General features: G+C 50.4%; 1 protein-coding gene across 11 annotated transcripts in view; it reads right to left on the bottom strand.

Moving 5' to 3' along the window:
- MED15 (mediator complex subunit 15) overlaps positions 1-20,687 on the bottom strand; it is a 54,120-nt gene that overhangs the window by 26,209 nt on the left and 7,224 nt on the right. For 8 of the 11 annotated variants that reach the window (XM_036013618.1, XM_036013622.1, XM_036013620.1 and 5 more), the window contains exons 2-3: positions 6,794-6,881; positions 134-185 (exon numbers count right to left, since the gene is read on the bottom strand). In XM_036013618.1, coding sequence (XP_035869511.1) covers positions 134-185; positions 6,794-6,881 — 140 coding nt within the window. Of the gene's footprint in view, positions 1-133; positions 186-398; positions 549-6,793; positions 6,882-11,448; positions 11,468-20,687 lie in introns of those variants that run through there. The other 3 variants (XM_036013625.1, XM_036013624.1, XM_036013619.1) reach the window with 2 other exon arrangements.

Below are 20,687 nucleotides of genomic sequence, written 5' to 3' on the forward strand. Positions count from 1 at the left end.
TGAAGAACTTTCCAGAAAGCAGGAGTTTCTACACAGACATTCCGAATCAGGCACTGTGGCCAAATAAGTCTCTACCACAAGACAGGGCTGCCTCTAGCAGGAATCACGACCAGAAATGTAAAATGTTACTTACGAATGTCTCGAAAATGGATAATGAGCCTGGCCACGAGAGACAGGTATTCGTCCTAAAAGTGAAAACAGGAAACAGTTTAATCCAAGATGAAGAAACGAAGCTGCTGCCCCGCCCCTTCCCACCCCCCTGCCACCAGGCTGAGGGCTCTTCCCAAAGGGCCGAGGGGCTGGGCCTCCTCTGGAATCTCTCTCAGAGAGAAGTTGTCAGGGCTCAGCTACCGGAGGCGAAGAAAAGGCGCAGAGAAACAGAAAAATAAGAAGGGTACCAAGAGACTCCAAACTGCTGCTCCTACCTCCCTGCTGTGAACCGAGAGGCCTGAGCACCAGCACACGTGCCCCTCTTTTCACGAGTAGGTCCAGTGGGGAGGAGGGGCTGTTCTAAGGTCACTTGGCATTATCAGAAGCGATCATGGGCAGGCCGCTTTTGTCTTTGCACTATTTGCATTGAAGTGCTTTCGCTTTTACTACCCAGCCTGTTGCTTTTTCACTGCTGACGTCACACTTACATGCAAATCTGGATGTGTGCCCCTGGCTGTGCTTTCGGAGATGTTCATCTGAATTTACTGCACAGGCAAGGGAGAGGACACTGGGTCACTCAAGGGTGGCAGGTGAAGGCCACTGCGGAGGGCCCTCTTTGTCCCAGCTGCTGTGTTTCTGGAACTGCCCAGCAGGGCCTGCCTTCCACCAATTGTACTCCTTGCAACCAGGGACACTCAGTCCCGGGCGTTCCGGGGAAACCACTACTGCAGATTTGTCCTACAGTCAACAAAGGGATGTCTGAGTTCCAATCTTATTTCACAGGAGCTGAACCCCTTCCCCTCCTCAAAATGCCCATCTTTCCACCAAGGCAGCCCCCAAGGGTCAAAGCCTTCACTCTCTGTCCTGCTCACGTGACTCTCCTCCTGTGTCACTGACAGTGAGGGTCCACTGGACCACAGACTGGCGAGACAGTGCCCAGGACCTGGCCCCAGCACCTGTGGCAGAACTGCCTGGGACACGCACCTGTGAGCCCGGGGACACACGGTGGTGAGCCTCTGTCACAAGAAGACCTCCAGGAACAGGGGATCAAATGAAAGTGGGCTCGTGTGAATGTAAAACTGCAAGTACACTTTCTAAGTCTTTACTCTCCCTCATCTAACTCCAGGCTTCACCCCATCACTTTTTCCCGCCAGGGGAGCCAACAGAGGAAACCACGGGAGGCAAGGCCCGGGGAAAAGGCAGAGCTGGGATGATAAGCGCACCCCCGGAGACTGGTACGGGACAGGGAGAGTGAAGGCTGCTGGAGTGAAGAGACACGGAGGGGGTTGTCAACACTACCAATTCCCACTGCCCCCACCAATTCCTAGCAGGAAAGATGACGTTACAGGAGTAAAGAGGCCACTGGTGTCAGGGCTCCTGCATCTGGACCACCTGCGGAGGCTGCTTCTTGGCAGACAGCAGTTTGGTGAGTGAGTAGCCAGGAAGGTGGCAGGGGCAGTGGGGCTAGGAGCAGGCGTTTTGTCTAAAGGAAGCTCAGGAAACAAGGTGGCCAGGTATGAATGAAGTGACGAGGACTGGGAGTTGTCAGGCCAAAATCTGTATGTGATATCTTGTTAGGGCCTTGGACCACCTTTTAGGTGGGCAATACCTTAAAAGAATTTGTGAAGTTTTATCCACTTCTATAAAAGGTAAAACAAGAGGAAGCAGGTTTAAAAAGCAACCAGATACTGTTACAAAAACACAAGATACAGTATATGGGGCTCAGGAGCCTGTCCCCAAAGCCCTTCACATAGAACCCGGATGAGGGCTCAGCCAGGTGGGCGCACACCACCAGGCAGCAGTCCCAGCGCCACTCCCTGGCCCAGGGCAGGGACGCGGGCACAATCTGCTCCTGGCTGAGCTGCCCCACCAGTGGAGGCTCTCGGGACCAGACCAGGGTGAGGAGGCCCAAGGGGATGGGAGGGAAGGAGGGATGTGACCACCTGACGGGAGAAATGGACACAGGACACAATTAAGCCATACTGCTGCCAGAGGGTTTTCTTACAGGTTAAACATATCTCTGAAATTCTTGCAAAGGCTGGGTCACTCCAAAACCACTGGGGGTTGAGCACTTCAGGTCTGCTGCAGGCACTCCCTTCCGCAGGAGACCCCAGGATCTGAAACCGCACCTCTCTATAGATTTGCTGTACCTGCTTCACAGGGCTCACGTGAGGTCAAAGGAGCTCACACAGGTGAAGCACACAGAAAAGAGCCCTGCAAGGGGACATCACTTTAGAGGGAACACATGGGGTCTGGCCATTAGGCAGGGAGCCACCCGATGACAAGCGGGGAGGGTTTTACCTTAGGCTGGCAGCCCTCACACTGGAAGGATGAGCCCACACCAGGCAATTTGGTGAATTCTTTCTGACAAATGTACTCAAGGTTTTCCTTGCCCTGGGCAGCCCATTAGCACCTCATTTTCCTTCAGAACGGTCACTTGTGGACCTGCCAGCTTGCCAGAGTTCCCAGGTTAGGTCAGCCCCTTTTCTATGGCCTTCTTCACCCCCCAGCCCCTCCTGAAGTCCAGAAAAACACAGAAATCACTCTTCCCCATCCTCTTCCCTGCCCTGGGGTCCCACCTTTTAAATTCTTTCACAGTCACTCTAATGGGGTCGCAGGTAACAAGGATGCCAGGTGCCGCCTGACCTACAGAGGGAGTCCTTCCAGTTCCCACAGTGATGAAGGGCCTCACCGACTGCCGTGCGGCTGGCTCCCTGAGGCACCTGAGCAGCGGTGAAAAGCTGGGCACCAGGTCACAGTGCTTACGCGGTGTGTCTGTCACCGTAAAAAAGGTTCCAACACCTCTTATAAATATCTCTTCCAAACAGGGCCTCACCTTGGAGTCAGGGATTCACAACAGAACCAGATCAGACAAAGGACTTGGGGCTGAAATTGCAAAGGCCCAGTGTGTGGGCTGCAGAAAGGCAAAGGCTGAGATGGGGGAGGAAGCACTGCCTGCCAGATGCTCACTTTGGGGTATTAGGCTTACTCCCCCGCTGCCTGCCGTGAGTCTGCATGGCAGTCAGTCTCTGAGGGGGCCGCTGACAGTCACTGGCCTCTTTGTTCCCCCATGCTGCTGCTCACATCTAAAGGGGGAGGAGATTCCCACTCCCCTGAATCTGCACTGGCCTTCGGGCCGGCTGTATCCATGCAATGCTCTAGGACTTCTGAGGACAGGCAGCCTCCACTTCCTACTCCTTGGAAGCCAGTTGCCATGCAGTAAGAAGCCCGGGCTATGCTGCTGGAGGCACTACGTGGAGGGAAAACCGATGTGCAGACACGGGGGTAACGCCTTGTGGACCCTCTGGCCGCACAGCTGCCAGCCAGATGCAGCTACATGAGAGGTCACAAGTGAGACCAGTGGAATGCCAGACACGCAACTCCAACCACCCCAATTCCTGATGTACAGAATCAGAAAAAATGACTCACTGCTTTAGGCCACTAAGTTTTGGGGCAGTTCCATATGAAACAATGTATAACAAACAATACAGAACCAACAAGTTCAGCATTTCACAAATTGACACAGCTCAATAAGCTGTCATCAAAGTTCTTTTTTTTTTAAGATTTTTATTTATTTATTTTTAGAGAGGGAAGGGAGGGAGATAGAGAGAGAGAGAAACATCAATGTGCAGTTGCTGGGGGTCATGGCCTGCAACCCAGGCATGTGCCCTGACTGGGAATTGAACCTGCAATACTTTGGTTCGCATCCACTGAGCTATGCCAGCCAGGCCAAAGTTCTTTTAATTATAATACAAGCTAACAAAAACAATAGAAACATCATCCCACCCCCCCAAAGATTTGCAAATGATATATCTAATAAGAGACTCGTATCCAAATACATAAAGAACTCTAACAGTCTAACAATAAAAAGACCAAGAACCCAATTTTAAAATGGGCAAAGGGTTGGAATAAACATGTCTTACATGCAAATGGCTTGTTAGAAAATATGCAAATGGCTTAGAGCACATGAAAAGATGCTCCATATTATTAGTCACCAGAGAAACGCAAATCAAAACCACAGTGAGACACCCCTTCACACTCATTACGAAGCTATAGTAAAACAGACAAACAATAACAAGTACTGACGAAGAGCGGAAAAACTGGAACCTCGCACATTGCTGATGCGAATGTAAAATGATGCAGCTGCTTCGGAAAACTGTCTCACGGTTTCTCAAAAGGTTACACATAGTCACCATATGACCCAGCAACTCCACTCCTAGGTATATGTCCAAGAGAAATAAAATTAAAAACGTGTACACGAACGATGATAGCAGCATTATTCATAACAGCCAAAATGTGGAAATAATCCACATGTCCATCAACTGAGTACACAGAATATGGCACATCCACATGATGGAATGTTAGTTGGCAACTACCAGGAATAAAGTACATGTTACAACATGAGCTAAGAATGAGCCTTGAAAATATGCTAAATGAAGAAAATCAGTCACAAAAACATATGATGTATGATTGCTTTTATATGAAAAGTTCAAAACAGTACAATTCATAGCAACAAGAAGCAGATAAGTGGTTGCTCAGGACTAAGGATCAAGGGAAAACGGAGAGTAACAGAATGGATATGGAGTTTCTCTTTATTTTTAAAAAAGATTTTATTTATTTATTTTTAAAGAGCGGAAGGGAGGGAGAAAGAGAGGGAGAGAAATATCAGTGTGTGGTTGCCTCTCGTGCACACCCCACTGAGAACCTGGCCTGCCACCCAGGCCTGTGCCCTGACTGGGAATTGAACCTGTGACCCTTTGGTTCACAGGCTGGCACTCAATCCACTGAGCCATACCAGCCAGGGCTGGATATGGAGTTTTTCTTAGTAAATGTTCTAAAATTTAGATTGTGGTGATGGTGGAACAACTCTGTGAGTATCCTAAAGACCACTGAAACGCACACTTTAAATGGGTAAATTGTATAGTATATGAAGTAGATCTCAATACATTGTTATAGGAAAAGGAAAAGAAAAAGAAAAAGCTTATACATCCACAGGCACAGAGCCCTCCCTTGCATGTACATGTGCTCACAAACACACACTCGTGTGCTCTGACCTTTCACACCAAACTGCACAGGCAGTTTCTGTTCTGGAACCTGCCTTCTCCAACCAGTCATCTCTGCCTTCCCACTTCACAAAACGTTCACCTCATCTCAGCACACAGGCCACGCATAGATTTCCCCAACTGACCGCTAGGTGACTTGCCAGTCGGTTATCCAACCAGTATCCAATCAAGGGCCATAAATAACACCTGCTTTGAATCTGCGACGCATGAGTGTGTCTCAGAGCTCCAACACCGCACTCAGGCACCAGGTCTCAGAGCACAACCGATGCGGGGGCGGGGGCGGGGGGGGGGGGGCACTGACGGTCGGGAGCTATTAGGTAGCCAAAAAGTTCATTTAGTTTTTTCCACAAGATGACTCTAGCAGGGCTTAGTTGTCTTTAACTTCATTCAAAACAATTTTGTTAGACTGTATTGTGACAGCTGTCATATCACCGTGTGTTTTCTTAAAAATTATCAAAATTGGTAAATGTGTAGCCATTTTAATAATGAAGATGGGAGAAAATAAGCAACATTTCTGGCATATTATGCTTTATTATTTCAAGAAAAGTAAAAACAGAACTGAAATGCAAAAAATGATTTGTACAGTATATGGAGAAGGTGCTATGACTGACTGAACGTGTCAAAAGTTTGCAAAGTTTCTAAGTACTATTGACATTGTGGCCAAACAATTATTTGCTGTGGGGCTGTCTTATGCACTGGAAGATAGTTAGCAGCACCCCAGCCTCTACCCACTAGAGGCCAATAGTGGGAGATAGCTGACATACTCAAAATATCCAAATCAATAAAGTTATTGGTGAAAATGAATAACATGTCTTTTATTTTACAGAAAAAACATAACAAACTTTTTGGCCAACCCAGTACAAGGAGTCGGACAGGGCAGGATGGTGCAGAACAGAAGCTCCAGGCATTAGTCCCACCTTGCACAAGCTGGGTAACTCTAGACAAGCAGCCTGGCTTCTCTGTGCCTGTTCTGCTTCACTTCTACTAACACAGCTCCGCCCAGGGAAAGTGCACGCACAGGAGGGGGTGGACAGCCCAGGGCGGTGCTCACACATTGGAAACACTCCCCACCTACTCCACTAGTGACATTCCTCTGTCTGGTTCCTTGATGAAGGCCTCAATCTCCACTAGCACCACCTTCATCCCTTAACAAAAGGGGACAGGAACTTTCTGGGTCCACATGTCAGAGCCCTGTGGGACTTAGGTAAAGACCCCCTGGTAGGGCTGACACTCAGGCAAGAGCCAAAGTCCTCATCCCTTCTACAGGAGAAGCTGGGGCCTGAGTGAACACACTGCAGGATTCATGGGTGCCAACCACGAATGGAGGACGCTTGTAGTGAGGTGTGGAGTCAGATGCTGGGCCTGCATCCCCAGAGTTCACCCAGTAACCTCCCTGCACCTACACCAGGGACACAAGGGAACACCCACGGAGTGCTGCAGGCACAGCTGATAATGCCTGTGGCCAATCAGTGAGTAGCCACCCTATCCCCACTCCCCAGGCAGAGGGGCTTCCAGAATCTGCATCACACCCTGCCTTTCCTGAGTCTCTCTGCCATGGGCTCTGCCCAGCAGGGTCTTACCCGGGTCTTGGCCTTCAGGAATACATGGCTCTCCATTTCCTTGCTGGATTTACTATGGGCCACACCAGCTTTTCTCATGGCATCCTCGCTGAAAGACAAAAAAAGAGAAGATGTTGACACACCTATGAGTCTGCTACCACAGGGTTCCTGGCCAGAAGGCCCTGCACAGCAACTGCCCCTAGGTGGCAGGGGTCTGTCCGCCAGCACACCAGCCTCTCTGAGGTCCAGGAGAAGCAACATAGGAGGGGTGCTCAGCAAAGCAATGAAAGGTGGCTGAGCAAGGGAATAAGAGGGCAGGGTCACTAGAAGGAAGGCACAGGAAAGGTGGTCACCATGAAACAAAACAGCCACCACCAGCACAAGGGGGCAGTGGGGGCAGAGGGGCCAGGGCCTAGGGATAACTCACAACCAGCACAAAATCAAGTACACATTGGAAGGCTGAGTGGCCGGCCAGCCTCAATTTCCTGCTCTCTGAATGGTCTTGGTCCCCGCCCAACTCTGGCATTAAAAGCAATGGGATCCCAGCTCCACTCTCCTTCTCTGACAAGTCACCTCTCAGTCCCTCCCAAGGCAAAAGGGGGGATGTGCAGGTCCTCCAGATGGAAGCCAGGAGACAGACCACACACAAGGAAAACATCTTAAAAGCACATTTGCCAGTACATGTACAATAAAAGGTGAAACCCTATCACACGCTTTCATCATGTCAATGCTCCACTGGGGTACATGCACACTAGTGAGGCTTGAGCTCCCTTGGAATGGCAGCACCCACATCCGTGTGCACACACACCAATGAGAACACACATGCATTTGTTAGAAAGGAAAGGGCATCTTGGGCCTAGGGCCCAAGGCCTGGCCCCTACCCGCTCACAGGCTGTTTTCTTCCCTACAGAACAGGTCTCCCTGCCCATCTCCCCAGCCCTGGGGCTGCCGGTAAACACATGAACAAACAGGTCAGGGCTCTGCTGCCTCCCCCACGTGAATCAGACAAGCCCAGTCCAGCTGCTACTGGAAAGCCTTCCGACCTTTCCAAACAAAGAAACCCAGACACTGGCAGAGTATGCACGTGAGGCTGCAGGGTCAACTTGTGATTCTTCAAGAAATCACAGAAAGGAGGCTAAATGCTGAGAGAGGGACAAATCTGCATTAATGTATAAAGAAAAATAAAATGACACCGACCCACTCAGCCAACGCAAGTGAGTTTAGGGTCCCTGCCCTCCGTCTGCTTCCTCAAGGCTGCACCGGAGGCAGCACCAGGTTCCTGCTGGCAAAGCCCCTGAGATGGAGCAGATGCTGCACACGGGGGTGCATAAGTGGGACCACAAGAGGCGAGAGGAATGACGCAGAGCAAAAACTCAAGACCCAACGCACAGGGAAGTGAAGCTGGCAGGCCAGGAGGACTCGGCACCACAGGAGGCAAATACTCCTCACATGGCATCGAGAAACATCACCTGGTAGGCTCTAAGTCACTAAGCACTTCTGACAAGAGAAGTGACTGAGCAGACCTGTCTTCAGAAGGGTGTCTCACCTGCACCCTGCAGGAGAGCACCTGTTCCCCTTGCCACCCTCTGATTGCAGTGTGAGGGAAACCCGGCCACAGAGCCAGGGACCAACAGGATGACCTAGAGCAGAGCAGTGGACACGGCAAGAGGGCACTTGCTGGTCAGCAGGAGAGCCTGGATGCTGAGTGGATGGGGAGTGGGGAGGCTGTGGATAGAAGGTGGAGCCAGGAGCCACGGTGTGAAGCACAGAGGCGCAGAGAGGGGTGCTGAGATCTCTGAAGGTGAGACTAGGTTACACAGATGGGCTCTTTGCCCAAGAGCAGCTGTCCCCAAGGGCTTAACCGGGCTCCTGGCTGGCTAAAAGATCTCCCCCTGAGCTACTGGCTGGCCCTCTTTTATAGGGTCAGCAGACTCATAGGTCCCACAGACACAATGCATTTTTTAAAGACTTATTTATTTTTACACAGAGGGGAAGAGAGGGAGACAGAGAAGGGGAGAAACATCAGTTGGTTGCCTCTCACATGCCTCCAAGCAGGGACCTGGCCTGCAACCCAAGCATGTGCCCTGACAGAGAATCAAACCCACGACCCTTCAGTTTGAGGGACGACACCAAACCCACTGAGCCACACCAGCCAGGGCCGGGCACTATGCATCTTGACCACAGCGATGACACCTGGCACATCCACGAAGATCACACACAGACACTGGTTCACTGTAATAGCTTTGAGGTGTGTGTGGGACCACAGCAGGCCCGAAGGTACCAGATACCAGGAGCTCTGCTGGAGGAGCCCTATCCCGTCCCAGCCAGGGCAACATCCCAGACAATACGGATGGCACAGGCACCAGCTGTCAGTGACTCAGCCTGAGGAGCATCGACAACATTGGAGGCCAGAACAGGCATATCTTCCTTTTGTTTTTAATTTTTAATCTTCACCTGAGGATATGCTTGGGGGGCAGGGGGGAGGGGAGAGATGGAGAGGGGGGAGAGAAAAAGAGAGAGAAACATCAACCGATTGCCCCTTGTACGCACCCTGACCGGGGATCAAACACACAACCCAGGTACATGCCCTGACTAGGAACTGACACTGCAACCTAGCATGTGCTCTGACTGGGAATTGAACCTGCAGCCTAGGTATGTGCCCTGATCAGGAATTGAACCCACAACCTTTTTGTGTACAGGACAATGCTCCAGCCCACTGAACCACCGGCCAGGGCAGAAACAGGCATATCTTGACAAGCTGGAGCACACACCTTAACAACAGGAAACAACTGGGATAAATGTCCAGTTCTCCCGTGAGCCACGAGAGGAGTTGCGCCAGTACAGTGCCAAGGAGGAAGGCCGCTCCTTGGCCAGCCTCCAGGGCCCTGCGAGGCAGCGCTGTGCCTGTGTCATGCACATGTCCCTCCCACTGCTGCACGTAGGTTGGCTGAAGAATAAACAGGTGCTCTGAGCAACATTTTCAGGTCTGCAAACCATACTTTTAACAATGTTTTTGCTCCTGTTTCTAGTCTGCAGATCATGCCCCTGAACATAAAAGATAAGGCAAAAAAGGAACCAGGCAGTTACGCTCTCTGTTAGTATCTTACATTTCCCCCCAAGGAGAGGGCCTGACCTTTCCTATCCGGCTGTCTCAGCATCGTGTCGGAGGCACCCACCCATATCAGGGCTCTGACTGCACGTCACACCACATTGCATACTCGTGCCTGGGTATGGTGTCCCTCCTCTGCACTCGGGACCTAATACGTCCACTGTGTAAGGCTGCCGTCAGGACCCAGGCCCACGCTGGAAGTACTCCGCACAGGGGCAGAACCGGCTGCTTGCCAAAGCCCCTCCAGTCTCCCCGAGGTGGGCTTTGCTGATGTCCCAGAAGGCCTGTAGAAGCAGCTGTACCTGAATGGCCACTCCTCGGCCTCCACCCCCAGAAAACCAACCCCTTCTAGCCACTGTCCCTAAACAAAGGCATCCTACCGTACAATGAGGAGAGGCCCCAAACATAGAGCAGAGCGGAGGTTACAGCCTCAGAGACACAACAGAGAAGCGCCAACGTGTCCAGGTGCGCTCTGCCCCACACAAGCAGGCCCCAGCTCTGTGCAACCTAGCTGGGGTGGGGCAGGGAGCAAAACCAGTATCGGCTCACAGAGGCAGACCTTAAATGGCCATCCTGCCACAGTCCCAACACCAAGCAGCCACCACCAAACCCAAAGCTGCCAGGGAGGCGTTAGCACCGTAACAGAAAGGCTCTATCTGCCCGGGCTGGACAAGCCCCTGATAAAATGAATGGAATAACACGGGCTCAGAGCACAGAGCTAGCTCTTGGTGCGACCTGGGCTCCTCCAACTCCCTCAGCCTGCTTCCTCCTGGTTCCCACAGCTGCACCTGCCTGCCCAGGTAGGGCTCCGGTGTCTGGCTTAAACCAGAGCCAGCTGAGGGAGGACCTGACCCATCACACAGGCCTGTGAGCTCTCCCTCCAGGGACCAGAGGAGGCCCTCGCTGTCCAGATCCTGCCAGAGCAGAAGGTGGTGACACATCAAGAAAACACCCTGCAATCTTAGACACAAGAAGAGGTTAACGCCATGTATTTTAATGAAACATGAGGTGCAGAACCTGAGGATCTGGCACAGGGGAAACCAGGCCTTGAACAAGCACGTCCAGGCTGCAGAGGCCGGATAAGGGAAAGGCATGTGGCGGAGCAGGCGAAAGTGCTGGGCAGCTGGGCCTGGCAGGGAGTAGACAGAGGAGGGCGGGCCTGGGCTCTGGAACCCTGCAGACTGCGGCTGGAAGTCCAGCCTGGCCACTCGCCCGCTCTAGTCTTGGGAGAGGCACTCGGCACCCCAGGTGCATCTTCTTCATTAAGGAGCTCTCTGAAAGGCTGTGGCCCGGATGGAGGGAGGCGTACAGAAGGGGCCAGGATGTGAGGACGGGCCGGCCTCAGCATGGCCTGCTCTGCTTCACCGGTCCTCACCCTCTGACCGCAGGCGCACAGGACCCCACTGCCCACCCATCCGTGTGAAAGACTCTCACTTCGCCCTGAGGAAGCGTCTCCTGATTTGAGAACCACAGTACCCTCCGCTCACTAACCCCTAGTGGGGCAGGAATGTTCGCCAGCCCCACCCCACACACCCCAAGAGAAGCCTCCTGGTGGACTGCCACCTACCTGCCAGTGGGACAGGAGCTGGAAGCTCGTGTGTGTGATCCTGCGTGTGTAAAAACCCCAATCCTAAACCAGCAGATGACAACAAGAAAACGGTGACACAACTGTGGGACGAGGAAGGCTTTCCTAAGCACATCACAGAAAGTAGACCCCCACGAAGGGAAAAAAAACTTGCCCGATGAAAAAAGATGTTTACCGCACTTTTACCAGCCATCTCCTAGAGAAACAGGAACAGATGCCCCGATAATCCAGGCTCTCGGCGACTCGAGCCCAGCCCTGGTGTTTGAGGGGTAAGTCTCTGGCAGCCATACTGCCCTGTCAGGGTGCTCGGGGCAGTGCCCATCCTATCCGCACTGCGGTGCACGCCGTGGCCTGAATGTTTGGGGGCTTGCTCCCAGCATCCATGGAGCAGCCCCGCGGTGCTCCGTGTTTGGTAAGGCACAGTGCAGGGCAAGCACAAAAAAGAACTGTCCCCTCTCCCTAAGTGCCAGCTGGGCACGAGGATGGCAGCACAAAACTTCTGCCCCGCTCTAGAGCCAAGGAACTCTGGGAGCCTGCCTTCGGGAAAAGGGCCAGGAGGTGAAGACAGACTGGACGAAAGCAAACCACCACAGGGGCACTGAGAGGAAAACACAACCGTGCCTGATTCTTGTCCCATCTGTGGGTTTCCTATTTTCAATTCAGAAAAGACCTATTTTTTTTTCACTGTAATTCTGGCTTGTTCCCCCAAAATATTATACTCTTTTAGGTGCCAACTTTTTTTAATTAGGAATTTATTTGGAGAGCAGGAAGATAAGCGATCAGTCAAAATGAAAAACATGATTCCAAATGTAATGTTCTGGCCCTCTGAAAAGAGGAACCCCTATCTGTGGGGGAACAAAGCCCTATGAGGGGTGAAGTGCTTGATTTAAATGAAGCTTGCTTAAGTCACAATCCAAATAAACACACATTCCCCACAACAATTTCATTTTGAAAATAAAATTAAATGAGATATAACCTCCAGGTTTGAACGACGCACTGAAGCCACATATCTGATTTCTTCTACCCCAAAACAGCACTAAAGTCACAGAAAAGAAAAGGATTTTGTTTTTCTCTAACACAAAAACTCACAAACATGAGAAGAACGGGAGGGATGGCGCCAACACTTCTGGAGGCTGGAGGGCTGATGGCCGAGTGAGTGGTGAGGGACACAGCAAGCCAACCAAGAAAGCATGGCTGAGGGACAACCAGGAGACAGCCCACACATTCGCATGGCTCAGGACAATGGTGAGTGTCAGACGCTTGGGACCATGGATGAACAGGAGGATTCCTGGGTGAAAGCCACCCCACATCCCTCCCCAACTTGCACTGCTGTGTAACCATCCCCACATCAGGAAACCGCTAGAGAGGACTGTATTCTGTGGAAAAGCACAGAATGGAGAGTCACTGGACTCGAGGGCCAGCCCACCCGGCTGAACAGGCACGGGGAGGGTAATGAAACAGGCAGGCTTCAGCCCATCTGAGTGACTACATCCATATGAACTGCCAAGACCCACCCATTCGCCTGCAGCCCCTCCAGCATTGTGCCCAGCAGGCTTTCCCCCTCGGCCCAGCATTTGAAGACCATGCTCCAGAAGAAAGACTCGAAGAACCTGCAGCTGCAGGAGCTGCTGGTGAACCTCCCAGTGGACAAGTCCAGGTGCACAGTGTTCATTCTCCTATGTGGTGCCCCACTCTTGGAGTGAGAAGCCAACCAAGGGCTCCCAGACACCCCAATGTGGCAGATAAAGACCCCTGTGCCCTGAGTGGTGTGGCTCAGTGGGTTGAGCATTGTCCCGCAGGCCAAAAGGTCGCTGTTTGATTCCTGGTCAGGGCACATGCCTGGGTTGCAGGCCAGGTCCCCAGTTGGGGCTACATGAGTGGCAACCGATTGATGTTTCTCTTGCACACTGATATTTCTCTCCCTCTCTTTTCTTGCTCCTTTCCCCTCTCTCTAAAATAAATGAATGAATGAATAAATGAATGAATGAATAAATAAATAAATAAATAAAATCTTTAAAAAAAGACCCCCTATGAGAAATGTTGTTTGGAGCTGTCAGAAACTTAGCAGGAAGAATAAAATATCCAGAAACTGTCTTGATTATCCATAGAGAAAAAGCATTGCATCTATTTAACAAGAACAGGATGCTACACAACAGAAGTCAGATTATAAAAACAAAGTATTCTTTTTTTTTTAAGATTTTATTTATCGCCCTGGCTGGTGTAGCTCAGTGGATTGAGCGTGGGCTGCGAACCAAGGCATCGCAGGTTCGATTCCCAGTCAGGGCACATGCCTGGGTTGCAGGCCACAGCCCCTAGCAACCACACATTGATGTTTCTCTCTCTCTCCCTCCTTTCCCTCTCTAAAAATAAATAAATAAAACTTAAAAAAAGATTTTATTTATCTATTTTTAGAGAAAGATGGAGAGAAACATCAATGTGTGGTTGTCTCTCACATGCTCCCTACTGGGGACCTGGCCTGCAACTCAGGCATGTGCCCTAGACTGGGAATCGAACCAGCGACCCTTTGGTTTGCAGACTTGCACTCAATCCACTGAGTTACGCTAGCCAGGGCAAAAAACAAAGTATCCTTACAAATAAAAGCATGTTACTGGGAAAAGTCAAAGACAAATTTGAGGAAATCTCCAGCGTTGGCTGGGTAGCTCTGCTGGTTAGAGCGTTGTCCCAACTGGATCCAGAAAGGGAGACCTGACACCAGAGCCATGTGGCCGTGCAACTGAGAGGCAAGCCCGCGAGGCCTGTCCTCCCCACACTGCTGGCCACTCCCTGGGAAGGGAAGTCCAGGGAAAAAGCTGGAATGCACAGCCTGGTCACAGGATAATTGTGCCCAGAGGCTACCAAAAGGTATGGGAAGAGGTAGCCACAGGTACACAGAAAACTAGGCACATTTTAAGGAGGCAAATTTTTTTCTAGGAGAAAAAAAAAAATGATCACAGAATGCCACTACGCTCCACTGCGACTCTCATTTGTGTAGGCATAAAACATCAGCATTCCTGACCCACTGACCCCGAAGGTAAAACACAGGTGGGCCGAGGCAGAAGCAGAGGTAACAGCTGTGTAAAGGGAACTGCACAGGAAATCAGCGGATAACCCCTAAAACTCACAAGCAGGACAACTCAAGAGAACACTCGTGCACACCACTTCGAGTCTCGGGCGTATGCCAGAAGAAAGAGCTGGGATTCACAGGGGAGGACTTGGTGAGGAGGGAACCACCACAGTTTCTCGTAAGTCTTTCATCATTCCTTGACTTCAAAAATTCATGTGCACATATCATTTCGTTAAAAGTAATTAAAAGTTAAATGACATAATTGACCTGAAAAGTGTGCCACAGACTCTGCCACAGAGAAATACTCCATGAACGCCAGCTATTAAGAAGAGTCTCCCTCACCTACCCTAACTCCCTTACTCTGCCAACATAGAGACAGGAAGCTTCCATTTCATCAGCAATTCTGACCTCCAGGAGTGGCCCGAACAGCCAACCACACATTCATTCCCATTTTCCCAGGGGGCCGCGCAGTCTGAGCACAGTAGAGAGGCGCAGGCAAAGCAGTCTCCCCACCACCCCCACAGCTGGAAAACCCCTTCCCTGTCCTGCGTCAGTGCAGGGCTGTTCACCAGTCAGGCGACCTTTGCCAGGTCCACCGATGGCTACAGAGCAGCCTCCTGCACCCCCTCAGGCCTTCCACCACTCTGCAACAGTAGTGCTTTACTGTCCCAGTGCCCCAGGTGGTTTCATCTCGAGGGCAGGAGACGATGGGACACTGATTGCACAGTCACCAAAAATAACCAAAGCAAACATCTGGCCTAGACACGGAGGGAGCCTTCTCGGCCCACAGGTAGTAAAAAGCCTGCCGGCCCAGCTGTGTCCCAGACTACAACTTCTTCCTCTTCTCTGTTAGCTCGCTTCTGCATTCTGGTTCTCTGACTTTCTAAACAAACATAAAAGTGTTTTTTTTAACAAGATAAAAATACGTATTTCAGAAGCTAACCATCCACCTACACGTAGGAAGGGGTATTTTAGTCTTGCAGAAATAAACTTTTTAAGCATACAAACACAAGAAACTCAAACACTTTCTCCTCACTATTACTCTTGTTTCATTCAATTTAGCGGGCTAATTTCTGCTCTCAAGATTCCTCCATTCCCAATAAACGAGACCAATGGAAGAACCACACCTACAGAAAACACCACTGTCCTTAAAAGGGCATGCTGTTATTTGAGCTAGTTCAGAAGACTGCACAAGCTTCTCTGAAGTCTGCCCTCAACGGAACCAGGAAAGCTGGAGAGGCCTCTTTTCTGTTTGTTTAACCCTCACCCAAGGATATGTTTATTTTAGAGAAAGAGGAAGGAGGAGAGAGGAAGAAAAGGAGAAACATCGATGTGAGAGAAAAGCCTCCTATATGCACTCCCACTAGGGATCCAACCCGCAACCTTTTGGTGTACGGGGACAACGCTCCAACCAACTGGACTACCCGGCCAGGGCTGGAGAGGCCTCTGGACCCTGTCCAGGCACTGGCTGCTGGGCTCCAGTCCTGGAACCACTGTGGCTTCCCCCAGATCCAGCCCCAGTCACATCCCACTCACCACCATGCAGCCACGCGGGAAGGATGTTCTCTGCCAACCCATTAACTTGATAAAATGCTTATCTCACTTGATTTCGTGGTAGTTGGGCACAGGAGGTAAGTTCTATCTCTTAGAGATCTGCACTCAAGTATGGGCACTGGAAATCACATGGTGACTGGGATGCGATTTAAAGAAGAGGTGAGGAGTGACAGATGACCCAGAGGCCACATGCTGCTACCTCTGGAAGTAACTGGGAGACAGTTTTCTATTAACTCTACTTCTGTGAATGTTTGGGAAAGTCTACAATGGAGATTTTAACAAGGTAAGTAAAATGCTCAGGTCAAGCAGGCAGATGACTGTGCAGGGGAGCCTAGAAGAGGTTTAGCTCCCAGAGTGCTCCCCAGGGAGGCTGTCTGGGCTGTCGCACAGGGAGTGAGTGGCCCTGCACGCTGAGTCATGGCAACTGCAAGTTCCTCCTTCCACCTGAAGGAGCCTGGGCCTCTGGGGGGCAGTAACCAATAAATGTTTTTTAAAAATCAGCCTTGGGCTCTGGACGGTGTGGCTCAGTTGGTTAGAATATCGTCCCGTAAACTGAAAGGTGAGGGTTTGATTCTCAGTCAGGGCACATGCGTGGGTTGTGGGTTCAGTCCCCAGTCCAGGTGCATGCAAGAGGCAACTGATCTATGTTTCTCTCCCTCTCTCTCCCCCTCCCTTCGCCTCTCTCTAAAATCAGTGAGCTACCTGGCAGGGTAGCTCAGTGGGATAGAAAGCAGCCCCAATGCACCATATTGCAGGTTCAATCCCTGATCGGGGCACATACAAGGATTAACCAATGAATGAACCAAAAAGAGAAAAAACAAATCGATGTTGATGTGTCTGTCTCTTTCTCTTTTTCCCTCTCTGACCTTAAAATCAATAAATTTTAAAAAGTTGTTTTTATTTAAAAAAAAGAGAGAAATAACTTCCTCTAAAAAGTTTTTAAAAATCTGCTCCCTCAGCTAGAAGTCAGTCTAGCTCCCAGACAGAGCCTCACTGTGTGAAAGAGCCCCTCAGGCGAGGCAACTTGCTGTGCATGTGCAGTCTCTGCCTTGCAGGAGCCTGGGAGGCGGGCACAGTCCCAGGCAGACGCCACTCAGGAGACGAACACAACCTAAGCTGTGAGAAAGTCTCCACTCAGTCTAAACTCAGAGCTTAATTCCACTTAGAAATACAAATGTATTTACATATTCAAAATACATACAAATAAAGTTATATGCACACAAAAACAGGACTGGAGGAAATAGATCAGAAAGTCAGTAACAGGCATCTCTGGGCAGAGAGATTAGGGGAAACATTTTCCTGTTTTGAAAGCCCCCACAGTGTCATCTGGAAGGGAATGAAGCCCTGCGGCCACAAGGCCTGAACACTCAGACCAGAACAGGAGGTGGAGCCAGGCCTGAGCTGGGGGACTGGCTTCCCTGTGCCCAGATCCTCTCACTCCAGCCTTTTGCCACATCTGCTCTGCCCCCATAGCCCTCCCACCGGGCCATCTGCTCTGGCCTCCCCTGCCGCCCCAACCCGAGGACGAGGACATCCTACCCATGCCACTCCTGCAGCTGACAGCTCTCCCGGATTTGCTCTGTGCATCTCCCACTGGCTGATGCGCTTTTCTCCCTTGGAAGGTTTGGCACCCCCACACTCTGCACATCAGTGTCTGCACCCCACCTCTCAGAATCAGGGCTCTTCTCCTTCTGGTGTCTTTCTCCTCCCCCTTCCTCCTACGTGTATGTACAACAACACACACGAGCACAGTCACCAAATTCTTTAGTTTCTTTCCTTCAGTTTCTCTCCCTCCCAAATCATTCTTTCCATTCCTGTCGTCACTGCACCCAGCAGGTCTCAAATTTGAGTGTGCATTAAGATCAACAAGGGTGCTTATTATAACAGCAGGTTCCCTGACAATGTGAGGTGTTGGCAAGGATGTCTAAAGCAGAACTCCCCCACATGGCCTGTGGGAATGTAAATTGGTACCACCTAGAAAAACCGGTAGACCATGCTGCAGCCAAGGCCATGCCCCTGGACCCAGCCCCAGGTCTACAGCCCAGAGAGTGACCACCTGTACTCATCAGAAAACAGAACCAAAACACCCTACTACTGCTAACGAACTACAGAAATGATCCCCGAAAGTATAGCCTTCAGAGCCTCCTACTGACACTAACCCCAACGTCCATCAAGGGTAGGACAGAAAGTAATCTGTGGTAGAGTCACGCAATGTAATGACACAAGGCATAAATAAAAATTGCTACCTACAAAAATAAATTTCGCAGACATACTGCTGAATGAAAGAAGTCAGATGCAAGACTGCACAGAGTGTGATTCCACTGACGGGAAGTTTAAGAACAAATGTCCCCATGGCTGGGGAAGTCAGAGAGTGGGGCAGGGTCTGCACTGCTGAAGCACAGGGAGGAGCCTGCTGGGTGCTGGGCCTGTTTAAGATGCAGGTCTTGGTGGTGGCTATGGGGACATTTACATGCATGAACATTCATCTTGCACTGCCATGCCCAAGATTCATGTCCTTAAGTCATTCACTGTAGTAGGTTTGTTATACTTAATGTAAAGAAATATTTTGTAAAACAAGCAAGAGCTCTTGAGCCCTGGCTATAGGATCCTGCCTATGCCCCATCCTTGGGTTTGGGCTTGAACGGCCTCAAGCCTGAGTTCCTATTACAGAGCACCTGGCAGAGATTCGGCAGAACTTCCACAGGCAGTGCTTGCACAGGTGTGAGTCCTCCCTTGCATGAATCGAAGCAGACCTATGGTGATTGAAGGGCCCAGGCTGATCCATCAGGGCCTCTCGTGGTAAGTCCAGCATTCTTTCTACTTTATAATGGGACCCCATTCATACATGGCAGCCAGATCACTTCCTCAAATGTCACTTCTGATGAGGACTGAAAGGAAGTTGGAGAGAGAGGAGCAGAACAGAAGGACAGTGGAGAGGGGGATAAGCCAGTTCATAATCAAGAAGCACTGCTTCCCAATACCCACCAGAGCCTGTACAGGAAGGAATGGGGGTACACAGGCTGGAAAGAACAGGAGCCCCAGAAGCTGGAGCCTTTCTAGTCCAGGAGTTTTGGCCTGGATGCCACTCACCTGCCTTGCTGTCCCTCTCACACACTGTAAGAAGTGGCTCAGCTCAAAGGCTGATCAGCAACTAGGTCATACCTCACCTGTTCCCACCTGGCCCCATCCCTCTAAGCAGATTCCCACACAGAGACCCTGTGGGGACAAAGGGTCCAGAAGCAGGAAGAACAATCATTGGCTGCCATTCATCATACAGGAGCCCCAGGAAGGCATTTGTGAGACAATGGTGAATGGGAGGGAAGGGTGTGCCCGAGCCTTCTCTTCTGTCCTTGCAACTCTGGTAGGTTTAAAACATTCTTCAAATACAAAGCTCAAAGTAAGGAGAACTGGAACTGAGAGAAGTCAAATGTCTTTTCCAAAGACTCAGTGCCCTAAATCCACCCTGAGATGCGTAACTAATTCAACCGAGACCTTTATTAACAAGCCCCCACCTAGGTTAGAAAGAAGATTCGTTATTAAAGTGGAGGGAAATGTCCCCCTCATGGTGGGTTTCAAGAGGATTCAACCTAGTCCATCCCTCTTTGTTCTCTGAGACAAGGTACTCATCTGCTTATCTGCTAAACAGAACCATCTAGAAACAGCCTAGATTCCCCTTTATCTTTAAACAAATGTCTCAATTAAAAAAGAAAAAGGCTGGGAAGGAGAAGTAGCCGAGTGTTCAAGTGGCGCTAATGGACAAAGCCATGGCAGGCTGCAAGAACAGAAGGCCGCACTGCTTCCTACAACCCTACCTGCAATTACTGTGCGCACCTCATCTAAGCCATGCAAGGAGCTAAATGAGATGTGGGGGTGTGAGACCAGCTCCTACACTCAAGGAATTTACAATGTTGTTGGCAAAGAGAAATAATAATAACAATGAGTGCAAAGATAGCAAAAAAGAGTTCATCTCTTCATTTCATGCCAGGATGCAGCCAATGAAGGCTCTACAAACTCAAGAGAAGTAGGAACTGCAGTGGGCTGAGCCATCATCCCACGAGGAAGGGATGAGGCCATAGCCAAACCTCCAACAGGGAAGGGAAAGAATGACAGCGGGAGAACCAGCTGTAATGGTGACCAGAGGGCGGGGCACAGAGCAGGGAGCATTCTGGAGCTTTCGCACTAGCACAGAGGGAGTGCCAGCTGGAGGGACGATTTCAGATTGAAAGGAGAATGCTTCTTAGCAGGGGTGGAAAAGATAGAATTGTCTTAAGAAGGTTGTGCAGGCACTCAGGAGCCAGGTGAGAGAGGACCTACCCTGCTGACAGAGCACATGGTGACTTGCCATCTATGGAAGCTGTCTGTGACCGCAGCTACCGCATCTCATCTTCACAAGGTTTCTGATTACAAAAGGATGCGTGTTTATTGTTAACAAAAATACATGCATATATATATATATATATGTACTAAAATTACGAAGAAAATTAAAATCAGCCAGCTAAAGACATCTATTTAACAAAATTCAGCCTGCACCATGGCGTCCTACTTGCTAAGGTGTTCTTCTCAATAGTGGCGTGTTATGGAGGATCGCTCACGTCCTCTCTCA

The sequence above is a fragment of the Phyllostomus discolor genome, chromosome 13 (genome assembly GCF_004126475.2).
Source record: "Phyllostomus discolor isolate MPI-MPIP mPhyDis1 chromosome 13, mPhyDis1.pri.v3, whole genome shotgun sequence".
Lineage (NCBI taxonomy): Eukaryota > Metazoa > Chordata > Mammalia > Chiroptera > Phyllostomidae > Phyllostomus > Phyllostomus discolor.